General features: G+C 38.6%; 1 protein-coding gene across 1 annotated transcript in view; it reads left to right on the forward strand.

Moving 5' to 3' along the window:
• Window positions 1-3,097: 3,097 nt before the first annotated feature.
• SLCO1C1 (solute carrier organic anion transporter family member 1C1) overlaps window positions 3,098-12,971 on the forward strand; it is a 29,769-nt gene continuing 19,895 nt past the window's right edge. The window contains exons 1-5 of the mRNA XM_060776604.2: window positions 3,098-3,560; window positions 6,194-6,345; window positions 10,769-10,910; window positions 11,023-11,155; window positions 12,828-12,949. Of these exons, the coding sequence (XP_060632587.2) occupies window positions 6,217-6,345; window positions 10,769-10,910; window positions 11,023-11,155; window positions 12,828-12,949 (526 nt within the window). The 5' untranslated portion in view covers window positions 3,098-3,560; window positions 6,194-6,216. The remainder of the gene's footprint in view (window positions 3,561-6,193; window positions 6,346-10,768; window positions 10,911-11,022; window positions 11,156-12,827; window positions 12,950-12,971) is intronic.

Genomic DNA, 12,971 nt, shown 5'->3' on the forward strand with positions numbered 1-12,971 from the left:
TTTGGAACCAGATGTTTCTACGTCAAGAAGTTGTTTATGGGCTGATGTTGTAGTCCTCTTGACTCAAAGGTGCACTGCTAGATCCTAAGGCAGTGGTTCTCAACCTGGGGTCCCCAGATGTTTTTGGCCTTCAACTCCCAGAAATCCTAACAGCTGATAAACTGGCTGGGATTTCTGGGAGTTGTAGGCCAAAAACATCTGGGGACCCCAGGTTGAGAACCACTGTCCTAAGGCATTTTAAAGGAATTCATAGAAGAAATATTTGCCTAGGTGTCATCACAAGCCAGAAATGATTTGAAGGTACTCAACCACACCCACAATGATGCACTAGTGTGCCATCCTGGTTTGGACAGTTATGGTGTTGAGCTTTGGGTCACATCGTACATTATGGTTCCCTTTTAATTTAAATAGATTATCCCCCAAAAGGCTTTGGAACTGGCATGCAACTTATAGGTCACACTTTTGACACCCCCAAACTAGATGATCCATGGTATCACCCCCATCTAATGATTCACTGTTGTTAATTTAAGCCAGGTTGTTTCTTCACAGTTTGTCCTAGGGCCCTTCCACACAGCCATATAAACCAAAATATCAAGGCAAAAAAATCTTACAATATCTGCTTTGAACTAAGTTATCTGAGTCCACACAGCCATGTATTCCAGTTCAAAGCACATCTTGTGGGATTTTATTCAGCTGTGTGGAAGGGGCTCTAGAGGCAACTGGAAAGTCTCAATTTGCTTCAATACTTTACTCTGACTAAAGCACAGCAGTTATAGATTCACAAACTAGAGTTCAAGATCCATATACTCTACATGCAGCTATGACACATATTCACAACTATGGCACTATTGCTATTATTACTTTATCACCAATTCACTTTAAACTCCTACAAGAGCTTGTTGTGCTCAGAAGATCTTCTTGGAGTCTAAGTAGGCTTCCGGGATCAATTCCTTCTGTTATTTATAATTACATTTATATTACAAGGATTGTGGTTGTGGCCAATATTGATAGCAAAATGCAAATTAAAAAAGAAGCCATTCGCAGGAGGCGAACATATGGCTTAATGAGTTCCTCTCTTTGGAAACAGAGGTGGTCTGTCTCATAAAGCCTCCTTAGTCAATACAAAGGCAGAATGAATAGATGCAATTGAAATAAAAGCCCTTCCAGTAGTAATGAAATTTAGCTCAGGGTTTCCTGAGAGATAGGGTTGCTGTGCCCCCTTTAACAAAATTAGTGTGTTCCTCCTTTAAAAAATTAGCAATAATATTGTAGTTCGTTTCTTTGCTGCAGTGCAATATTATGCACTGAGTTATTTATGGCTTATTCTTAGGTAAATTCCACTCTGTTTATAGGACTGCAGCCTCTTTTTTTTTTACTTTACATGCCTTTACTTTCTGAGCAATTCTTCATGTTTTAAAGGGAAATTATTACATATTCGAGTATAAGGAATAAAATTATAATGTCCAGAGCCTCCAACGGTCCCAATTTGGCATAGTCCAATTATCTTCTGCCATCCCAGTTTTCCAGTTTTGAAAATGTCCCAGTTTCTCTCTCCTCTTCCCAATTCCCTTTTGGCCTCAGCTTACTTCAGTTGCTTTAAAGCAGGGGTCCTCAAACTTTTTAAACAGAGGGCCAGGTCACAGTCTTCATTGGAGGGCCAGATTATAATTTGAAAAAAATATGAATGAATTCCTATGCACACTGCACATATCTTATTTGTAGTGAAAAAGACACATAAAAACAATGCAATAATTAAAATGAAGAACAATTTTAGCAAATATAAACTTATTATTATTTCATTGGGAAGTGTGGGCCTACTTTTGGCTGATAAGATAGGATTGTTGTTGTTGTGTTCTTTCAAGTTGTTTCAGACTTAGGGTGACCCTGATCGAGGGCCTGGTAAATGACCTTGGAGGGCTGCATCCGGCCCCCAGGTCTTAGTTTGAGGACCCCTGCTTTAAAGTATATGATATCTGGGCAGAATAAGAATTTGGGTAGCATCATGGTAATCTAAAGAAGAAACAAGGGACACATTTGATTCTTTACAAGGTTTTTCTTACATAAGAAATAGTCTTAGATGGTTTTGCCAGTTTATTCTTCTTTCTATGGTTTCACACTGACAATCTTCCATCCATAGACTAACCAGGAGTGACCTAGCTTAGCTTCCAAGAACAGACAGGAACAGGTGCCTCTGGAGCAATGGTTCTCAACCTAGGGTCCCCAGATGTTTTTGGCCTACAATTCCCAGAAATTCCAGCCAGTTTAGCAGCTGTTAGGATTTCTGGGAGTTGAAGGCCAAAAACATCTGGGGACCCCAAGTTGAGAACCACTTCTCTAGAATATTTAGACCAGTGGTTCTCAGCCTGTGGGTCCCCAGAGGTTTTGGCCTTTGACTCCCAGAAATCCTAATAGTTGGTAAACTGGGTGGGTTTACCTAATAGTTGGTAAACTGGGAGTTATAGGCCAAAACACCTGGGGACCCACAAGTTGAGAACCATTGTTTTATACCCCCAATAAAAACAGTTTGATCTAAATTCTATTTTCATACATGAACATTGACCTAAATTCTAGGGAGAACAATTGAATCAAATTGGAGTATCTCTACATGTTAATTGACTATTCAGTAATTGAGTGATTGCATCAATTCTAGTTGAGACTAACTATCTTTGTGCAGCTTAACAATTTATTTGCACTAAGAAGAAAAAGTAGATGAAATGGTTGGGAAACATGGAAGAGCCAAAAATGGAAGAAGATACCAGCTGGAACCTCCACAAAGTTCTAGATTTAAGGTGAGATGATTGAATGGGGAAAAAAATGAACTGGGAAATAAATGTTGAAAACAACCGGGTTTGAATAGCACCAGACTGAAGAAATAGTCATTGTATGGACACTTTATCCTTTTTTAAATATCGCTCCTTGTAGCCTTGCTCCGAACAATGGCTGATGATCCCATTCGGTAATGGGATGGGGTGCATAGCAAGCTTTGCAGGCATATTTCTGTAAAGTCTCTTTATTTCACCCACCCTCTCCTGCATTTGGCAGGTTCCTCCCATGAAGTCTTTTATTTCCTGGTAACCAGCAATTAAGAAGATCAGAGTTTTAGAAAGGGAAGGGGGAGAGTAGGGAGGAAGGAGGGGGAGAAAGCTTTATCACATGCATACTGTCAAACTTGCTGCATGTAGTAAAGAAAGGTTCCTGGAAACTTTAACTATTTACACGGTGGAAGGAGACTAGTTTCTATTTTGCTCATGACTTTTGTTCGTCCTGGGAATCGTAGTGGGGGAGGGGAGGAATCCAATATGAAGGTGGAGGGCTGAACAGGAACAAAAACAATCAAATCAAGATATCAATCAGACAGACAAAAGAAAGTCCTAGATTCTCCACCCCTTCTGTTTGCTGGTCTCCTTTATCTACCTCTAGATATAAGTTCTACCTCAGTCTGGGTTTTTCCTCAAGATTTTTCCACCTAGAGGCCAGGAGAGAGGAAGAGTGTTTATATTTGGTTTGGGGTTCAACCACAAGGAAGTAACTTTGATGAACTGAAGATTGCTACTGCCAAGGTAAGGTTGGTTCCTCATCCGTCTTTCTTCCTTTCCTTCCTTCTTGTCTAAAACTGATGTTCACCTTGGGGAATATATGAGAACTAAGTTCTTTCTTCTGTAAACATTGGAAACACATTCTTCCCACAAAATGTAATCATAACTAAATCCAGATTTACTAATATAGTGGTGATACACACACATTGGTTTCCTTCTATCTGCTATAATACCAACTCTTACAAGAAAGCAAAGCCTTACTAGAGAAAGTTATTATTAAGTCTGATTTATTTTAAAGCCTGAAATAGTGTTGACATTCTGGGTAATTTTAAAATTCTCACATCATTTGGAGAAACTTGCTTGGTTGCCATGTTTTCATTGTTCTTTCATTATTTTCATAAAAGCCAAACTTTTTCATACATTCCTCAAGGCTCAGGACCTATTGTTTTAAAAGGTGTTATTTCTTGGGCCACATCACCATAAATGCCCCCCTCCAGCACCATCCCATTGGCTTTTTAAAATATGAAACTCTTCAAAACAGTGCACTTTGTAAATACTCAGAGGAAGACTGAACTTCTGGGGAAGTTTCTTCCTAATAGATGCACTTGCCCATAGATAATGGGAACACAATAATGCAGCATTCAGCAAAGGTTAGATATAAATGAGTCACAACAACCACAGCAACAACAACAACCTAAATCTGGGTTTTAATCCTTACTAAAACCAATTAAATCCATGGGATTAATTTTGATGCTGATTTATCACTCAACAATTGATTGAATGGGTCTCCTCTAACTGGAACTAACTAAAATGATGTCTGATGTTGTTGATGATGAATTGAATATCTGATTATATTTTCATTTTTAATACAATATTGTCCCAGGGTAGAAAAGTTCATGAAATTGGCAGTCTTTAACCATTCAACGATACACTTTTAAAGACACAAAATGAAAGAAAGAAAGAAAGAAAGAAAGAAAGAAAGAAAGAAAGACTTGATTGCAGCCTGATGTACATTTGATCAGTTTAAGGTGACATGATTTGTGATAATTAAGTAGGAGAGATATTCAAAAGCTTCCGTGACTTCCAAAGTTTGCAGCAGCAGTAGCTAAGGAGTCAGAACTGATTGTCAATTTTGATTTCTTTGTTTCTCCTTTTTCCAAGCTTAAATTTGATTTTTTCTGAGCTGTAAGGTAATCTGAGCTTGAAGTATTTTAAAAATGCATGATCATGTGTACACATCTTTGTGTGCATACCTTCTGAACTTGCAATTTTCTGCATTTTTTGCATTATATGCCTTGAAAATTTCCTCCAGGTGAGTTTCCTATTATAATGCAATGTTATTTTATTTTAAATAATGTGCACATTTTTGAGTATATGTTTTTCTAATACACCCATTTTGTATACATTTTTAAATTGATGGATGACCCTGAAAAATTCTGAAATGAATAAATTTTAAATGATAAATCCAGGTTCATACGTTAGTCTGGACATGGAAATTGGGTAAAATTCACATTAAGTATATAAAACATGTTTTCATTAACAGTTGAGTTTTCTCATGATTATACTTCTCAACCTAAGTTCTGCCTGTATTTCTTATAGGAAACCTTTTAATCATAATTCACATTAAGTATATAAAACATGTTTTCTCCTTCCAAAGGAAAGTCCATTACATGAAGTGTAAGTATTAGGGCCTATATCCCAGGATGTGATCCAAGGTTTTATGTTTATCCCAGATTTTCTGGCAGTGTGGACTCATATAATCCAGTTTAAAGTGGGGATTCTGGGATCAGATCCTGGTATGTAGGACCTGTCTGGAAGGGCCCTCAGAGAACAGCAAAGAAAGAAGCAGGAAAAGGGGTGTGTGGTGAACAAGAATATTTGTTATGTGCCTTCAAGTCATTTCTGACTTATGGCAACCATCTAGTAGACCTTTCATAGAGCTCTCTTGGAATGAGAGTGTGTTATTTGCCCAAGGTCTCCAGTGGTTTCCATGGCTGGGCAGAATATTAAACCCTACTCTACAGAGTGGTAGTCCAGTGTTCAAACAACTATTGCATAGATCATGTTAATTCGTCCAAGGTTAATAATAAAAGGAACTTCCCCATTTATTTTCCAAGTGAGTCATTGCACGAGTCTTTTTTCCAATCTGCTAAATATGCTGAAATATGGCGGGGTGAGTGCAGATCAAAATTCTTTCTATATGAACCCAATAATGACTTTTTGGATGACATCAAGGTCTTCTATTACCTTTTTGTAAAGATTTTGAATATTTTTAAAAATAAACAATGTCAGTGCACATTAGCCACCAAACAGAGCATACAAGAAATCCCATAATAAAGCAAAATATTAAAATGAAACTAAAGCTGCTTAAAAATGACCAGCTATGATTAATCAAAGCAAAATAATCAAATGTGGATTAGAATAAAAGTATTTTCAGAGCTGTGTACAGGAGACAGTGAGAAGGTCACAAATATTTCTAGGTAGGGAATTTTACCAATGTAGGCCAATTACTTATAAGGCCATTCCTCTTGTTCTTTCAACCCAATAGCACAAAATAAATGCATTGGAGGATGATCTAACATTTAGGAGGGTTTGTATGGGTGCAGATAGTCACTTCAATAAGATGTTTCCATACTCTTTATTTCAATGTCTTACAGATTGATTGAAAGGGAACACTAAGATGGAGAATTCATCCAAAGACCATGCCCAGTTCTTCTTGAAAAACACAATGTTGTCTATCGACAGGGTGTCTTTAAGATCAGAATCCTCAGCCTCAAAGGAGAAACAGACATTGTGTGGAGGAATGAAGGTATAGCAAATATGCTGAGAATTTAACATTAGATCAATTATGATCCTTCTATTTTTCTTCTTCTGATGACCTGTACACACCAACATTTCACAGATGAATACTGAGGGACATGTGCCTAACTACGATGACAGTTGTTAATTAAATAGGTTATTAACTAGAAAATTATTCATGAAGAAGACCATACTAGTTAGGAAAGGCTGCCACAGTTTGCTTTTATGTGAACCTACTAGGAGAGATAAAATTTTGCTCTGTCTCTCTCTCACTATGTTAATTGAACTACTTTTGTCGTATGAACTTGGTCTACAGCAGCTAAAGTTGGGGGTGAAAGGGAAAAGTAGAAAGAGGAGAGAGAAATTGGAACATTTAGGAAATATCTTAAAAGTGTGATTAATCCAGACAGTCCCTGCTAGACAATTGGAGGATATGACATGTCTTTGTTTAGTGTTGAGTCCTAATGCAACAATCATTACATTTCTGTCTTTTATTGTATTTTCACTTTATGTGATCACAATCCCTCTTTCTAATGAGAAATCCCAAGTGTGCGGCTATTGAGTTTCACTTCTCTTGGGTGAGGTAGCCCAGGAGAATTAGGTTTTAACATTTTCAGTACTCACAAAGACAAAATTGGTGTGTTATCGGAAGTAAAAGTGAAGGTAAGAAAATATTTCTACAAACTAGGAGATTTTTCAGGTAGCAAATATTATTTGTTTCTGATAAGCCAGTGATTCTCAACCTGTAGGTTCCCAGATGTTCTGGACTTCAACTCCCAGAAATCCTAACAGCTGGTAAACTGGCTGGGATTTCTGGGAGTTGTAGGCCAAAACACCTGAGGACCCACAGGTCGAGAAGCGCTGTGATATGCTTTTTAAAAATCCTTATCACTGGAGGACAGAAATGGATATATGGATGAATGGATATATATGACTCACATGAAATAAGAATTTTAGGCCATTGAAAGAGAGTAATCCAACACCATTCCAATAGGAAAGGACCATTTGTAGTTTGTGTATCTTTATGTGTGCCTTGGTGTATAAATATTGCTATTTTCAGATGGGGCTTACTTTTAGCAAAAGTGCCAACAGGAAAACTTCTTTGCCAGTCCTCCAGTGACTTTTTGCCAACAGCAAGGAAATGACAGCTTTCCCATGTAACTTATTTGTGAAAATAATTTAAAGCAGTTATTGCCATGACACATGAGAATTTGCTCATGCCTAGCAGGATTTGTTTGTCATCTTCATTTGAAAAATTAGTGAAACAAGGCCTAAATGGAATCACAAAATTTGGATACTGAGATGTCTTTGAAACCACCACACTGGAAAGGCTAATAAACTTGCTAAAGTTCCACATTCTGTGCTCCAGTCTGATTTCAGAAATGTGGGGTAGAGACTGTTAAGCAACCTAGTGTGTATCCTAAAGGTTATTCAACAATAAAAAATGCCAATATAATTCTAATTGTATCAAAAGGAGCAGAGTCCAGATCAGGGGAATGAATAGTCTCATTCTATTATGCTATGGTCAGACCTCCCCTAGAATACTGTGTTGAGTTCTGGGTCCCTCGCCTAAAGAAGGACATTGTCAAGAACATGTCTAGGGGATGGCAACCAAGAAGGCAAAGTCTGGAAACCATCCTTTTGAGCAATGACTTGGTTTAGTGACCAAAAATTGAAATGTGCTAAGATAGTCATATTTATGTGCCTGGAGAGACGTTGTATAGAAGATGGATCAAACTTTCTTTCTGCCACTCCAGAGAGAGGAGCAAAACAAATGGATTGAAATTACAAGAAAAGAGATTCTATTTAAAATTTGGGATCAACCTCATGGCTGTAGGGACTGTTTGAAATGGAATAGTCTGTCTCAAAGTGTGCTGGACTCTCCATCTTTGGATGCCTTTAAGCAGAGGTTGGGTGGCAGTTTTGGGGAGTGGTTTAGTTGTGTATACCTGCAAGCCAGGGGGTTGAATAGATGGTCCATGCGTTCTGAAGGGTGCAGGTGAACTATATGTTAGTTTTGCTCTTTATGATTCTATGACTAGGGTAGAGCCGTATAAACAATTGTTAAATGGTGAATAAAATAAATCTATTGAGTTGTGGGCCTTCTCTAGTTGAGACTAGCAATTGGATCCAAGGCCCTGGTAAGCCTCAGCATGTATTTATTTATTTATTTTATTTGCTATACTTGTATACCGCCGTTTCTCAGCCTAGCCGGCGACTCAACGCGGTTTACAACAACTTATAACAAACAACAGTATACAGTTTAAAAGCATAAAAACACGATCCACAATACATATATCAATAAACAATCCAATTCATCTCTTGACTAAAATCGCGATCCAGTTTCATCGTCCAAATTGCCAGTCCTTCAATCATTACACTTATTGCACTGAGTTAACCGAACGCCTGCTCGAACATCCAGGTTTTTAGTCTTTTCCGGAAAACCATCAATGAGGGTTTTCCGGAAAACCATCAATGATCTTACCTCCATGGGGAGGGCGTTCCATAGCCGAGGGGCCACCACAGAAAAGGCCCTGTCTCTCGTCCCCGCCAGCCGCACCTATGAAGCAGGCGGGATAGAGAGCAGCCCCCCCCCCCGAAGATCTTAGGGTCCTGGTGGGCTGATAGGCTGAGATACATTCGGATGGGTAAGTTGGGCCAGAACCGTTTAGGGCTTTAAAGGCCAGCGCCAGCACTTTGAATTGAGCCCGGTAGCAGATCGGCAGCCAGTGGAGCTGGTGCAGCAGAGGAGTTGTATGCTCCCTGCGCTTCGCTCCAGTTAGTATCATGGCTGCCGAGCGTTGGACTAATTGGAGCTTCCGGGCCGTCTTCAAAGGCAACCCCACGTAGAGAGCGTTGCAGTAGTCTAAACGGGATGTAGTTTGTGTGTGGTTTGATGGACCTCATATTATGGAGACGTATGAATACCAATGCAATAAAACAACACTTCAGGTTCCAAAGCATGGAAGTTTAGTTGAATTTGTATTATTGCTAGGACAATAATACATTCTACCACACATACATATTACACCCCACTTGTACCCTAATGTCAGTTTACATTCCCAGCAGTCATTGCTATCTGAATTCCAAGAGTTCTGTACATGTTGACACAAGGGGAACCAGATCTTCTCCCAACTCCCTGGGCAGACTGGCACTTAACTACATCCCTTGTTTGGAGAATTAAAAGCAAGTTGTGTTCATTAAACTTGCATTATGAGACAAATAAGATCATTCCCACCTCTGCCGGCTTCAAGGGTAATCCGATTCCCTCATTGAATGAACCTTCAGTTGCCACTGAGCCATTAAGGAAGCAGCTTATTGCCTCCAAAAATAGACAGACAATCATATTAGTGTGCCAACAATTTCCCCAGGTTTGGCATTTTCTCTAAGTTGGATATAGGGTTGCTAACCAACCCGAAGGGCGGAGGTGAACCATGTTTTTATTTTACTGTTTTCCCATCTCAGCACTTCTTGGGTTATATACCTTTGGTCAAGGGTGGGTAACAACGGTATCCCATGGGTCACAGGTAGCTATCAAGGCCATTTTGGTCTTTGACGTCGTATTTGTCCCTGCTGAAAGGATGGGACAGCACTTCTGGGAGCACCAATAAAACCACAGAGCCGATTTTGCCAAGGGTGGTATAGAAAAATGACCCTTGTTCTTCTTCCTATCTTTCAGGAAGGCAAGGAGGCTTTCTGATGCAGGAAGAGAGAGAAAATGATAGCACCCATCCAGTAAAACTATCATTTCTTCTCTCCCCCTTCCTTCCCAACATCAGTGTTGCCAACAGTTGAAATAAAATTCTGATATTTGATTTGAAACTGATGAAAGAAGCTTCCTGGGATGAAGGTAGAGCAAAGCTTAATCCTAGTGGTAAATTCCACTCATTTCTGGGTTTCCAAAGGTGAAGCCCATCAGTTTATGGTGGTATCACTGTGGTGACTAGAACCAAAGAAGTGTTTTCATCTATGGCTAAGCAGACATCCTAATTGCATCCATAACTCCAAAATTATACCTCTTATGTTCAAAGTGAACTGTTTTCTAAGAAGGATTTTTAGGCTTTAAGAGTGCAGTCCTATGTATATATACTTACAATTCATTCCTCTGTTTTCAGTAAGGCTTACTTCCAAATATATACATACCAGATTGTAACTGCCATATGCAATCCTATGCATGTTTTATGTGCACATCTAAAATTGTAAGCTTAGACCTGAATTCTATTTGATAGTATCCATTAGAGTTGCCCTATAGAATCAAATATTGAATGGTAAGTCATTGTGTAGGTTAGTCCCATTGAATATATAGAAGTCAGTGTATAGATTAATCCCATTCATTAGTCAACTCTAGTTAGGACTAACAATATGATCCAGGACTTAACAACCATATTGTACCATTATGAAATCAGATTGTTAACTATCATTTTCTTTTGCAGATTTTTCTTTGTGCATTATCGTTTGTTTACTTTGCAAAAGCGCTCTCGGGAAGTTATCTGAAAAGTACCATCACTCAAATAGAAAAAAGATTTGATATCCCCTCTTCTCTGGTCGGCCTAATAGATGGGAGCTTTGAAATTGGTATGTGGCCTTCACAAGCCTGTTACTGTGATAAACACTTTGGAAATCATTAACAGTTGGGTTTTCTCATGATTTTACTTCTCAACCTAAATTCTGTCTGTATTTCTTATAGGAAACCTTTTAATCATAATTCTGGTAAGCTACTTTGGAGCCAAACTTCATAGGCCAAAGATCATTGGAGCTGGTTGCTTTATCATGTCAATTGGAACATTTCTGATAGCCATGCCACAGTTCTTTATGGGACAGTAAGTTTACAATCACTTGTAGTTTAAATTTCGGAAAGAAATGAATGAGATTCTAGCATTCTATAATTATAGTTACATGCATACCTTCTAAAAGTATCAATTACAAAGCCAGTTATTAATAGGGAGCAGAATATGTCTTAGTACGAAACCAAGATTCACACCCACACAATCACAAATTTAAAGTTTTGTTGTCTAGAACTGCCATGAAACATAAAGCTCATTTTGACAATCATAATTGACAGATTGTTATACCTATTTACATACATAGTAGATGCACGCACACTGACCGAGTAGAGTCATGTTTAAGAACAGTGGATCTTTTGTCATTACAGTTGCAATCAAACTGTAGTGACAACCATAGCAGAGGAACTCCATTGTGTCCTTTTGGACCTTAATATTCCATGGGATCATGGTACAGAAGATCTCAAAATATATATTAACTTGAACAATTGTTCAAGGACAAACACTGATTGGAGAAAGCACCATGAATTCAAGGATTAGAAAGGAAATCCAATGCTGGACAGATGTAGTGGTAGAATCCAGTAGTGGTTGCCTCAAAATAAATATTTGAATGTCCAAATATACCCTATATGATGCACATGACTCACTTCTATGCTAAATGATAAATGGATTCTCCAACAGATTTTTATGACAAGGCTGTTGGGCAGCTGTAGCTTTGCATATAGCAATGAGATCAGGGGCGGCTCAACCCATTACGCAAAGTAAGCATTTGCAGTATAGTTGATTTTGCCCAGGGGCGCTCTTGAGGCACTCTTGGGGGAAAATAGAGTTGTAGTTACTGAGATGTATAGTTCACCTACAATCAAAGAGCATTCTGAACTCCACCAATGATTGAATTGAACCAAATATGGCACACAGAACTCCCACGATGAACAGAAAATATATATCAGTGTTTGGTTTGGGGGGGGGGGGGCGCCAAAATACTGTTTGCTTACCATTGAAAATTACCTAGGGCCGCCTCTAAATGAGATACAATGTTGCCCTACAAACAGAGTGAGGAAGTGTGAAAAGATAGGGGCTTCCAGGCACCAAAAAAGGCCTCTTATGGACCTGCACTGACTCTAAGAACATCAAAAGGTGTTGAAGATGAAAATATTCTATATACCTCCTAGAGTGCATTTTAGAGTATTTTGGGGCAAAATATTTTTTGAACAATTTTGCAAAAAAAAAAAAAAGTAAACATTTTATTTGATCACTGGGGAAGTCCAGTGGGCCCCAGATGTATTAGCAATGCCTTTCACATTACCAGTAGGCACTTTCAAGAAAAAAGGCTTTCTGATTGTTTGGTTTTTGCTGCCTGGGGGAAACAAAAAGGACCATGGAGCTAGATGATGCTCACGGTCCATAATTTGCTCATTTGTAGCCTACAAGGACATTTTCATCTCTCGGACACTAACTGTTCTTCATTGAAATATGGTCTCTGGCCTTAAGTCAACAAGCATCTTCTTGCTTGCCATTATTTCAACTATTGACACTAGATAAATGTCCTTGGAAAAAATAGCAATATTTATCCATCTCTAAGCTTTTATTGCAGTAGCTCACAAGAACAAGCCTCTAAATCATTAGGACTCCAGAGTAAGTTAAAAGTGTGTTTTTTCCCCAAATTTTAATCGGCAGGATCCTTGTAAGGAAACTGTTGGTTTTTACTCAGCTATAGGTATGAGATATTTTCTTCCACCTCCAATTCAACTATCAGCATCTCCCCATGTCTGCAGGATCAAAACCAAATACCAGTCTCTGTCTTGGAAAGATCTCAGGCCAAAAACCATGCAGGTAAGACTAGTCTTTTAATATA

The sequence above is a fragment of the Anolis sagrei genome, chromosome 5, assembly GCF_037176765.1.
Source record: "Anolis sagrei isolate rAnoSag1 chromosome 5, rAnoSag1.mat, whole genome shotgun sequence".
NCBI classification, from domain to species: domain Eukaryota; kingdom Metazoa; phylum Chordata; class Lepidosauria; order Squamata; family Dactyloidae; genus Anolis; species Anolis sagrei.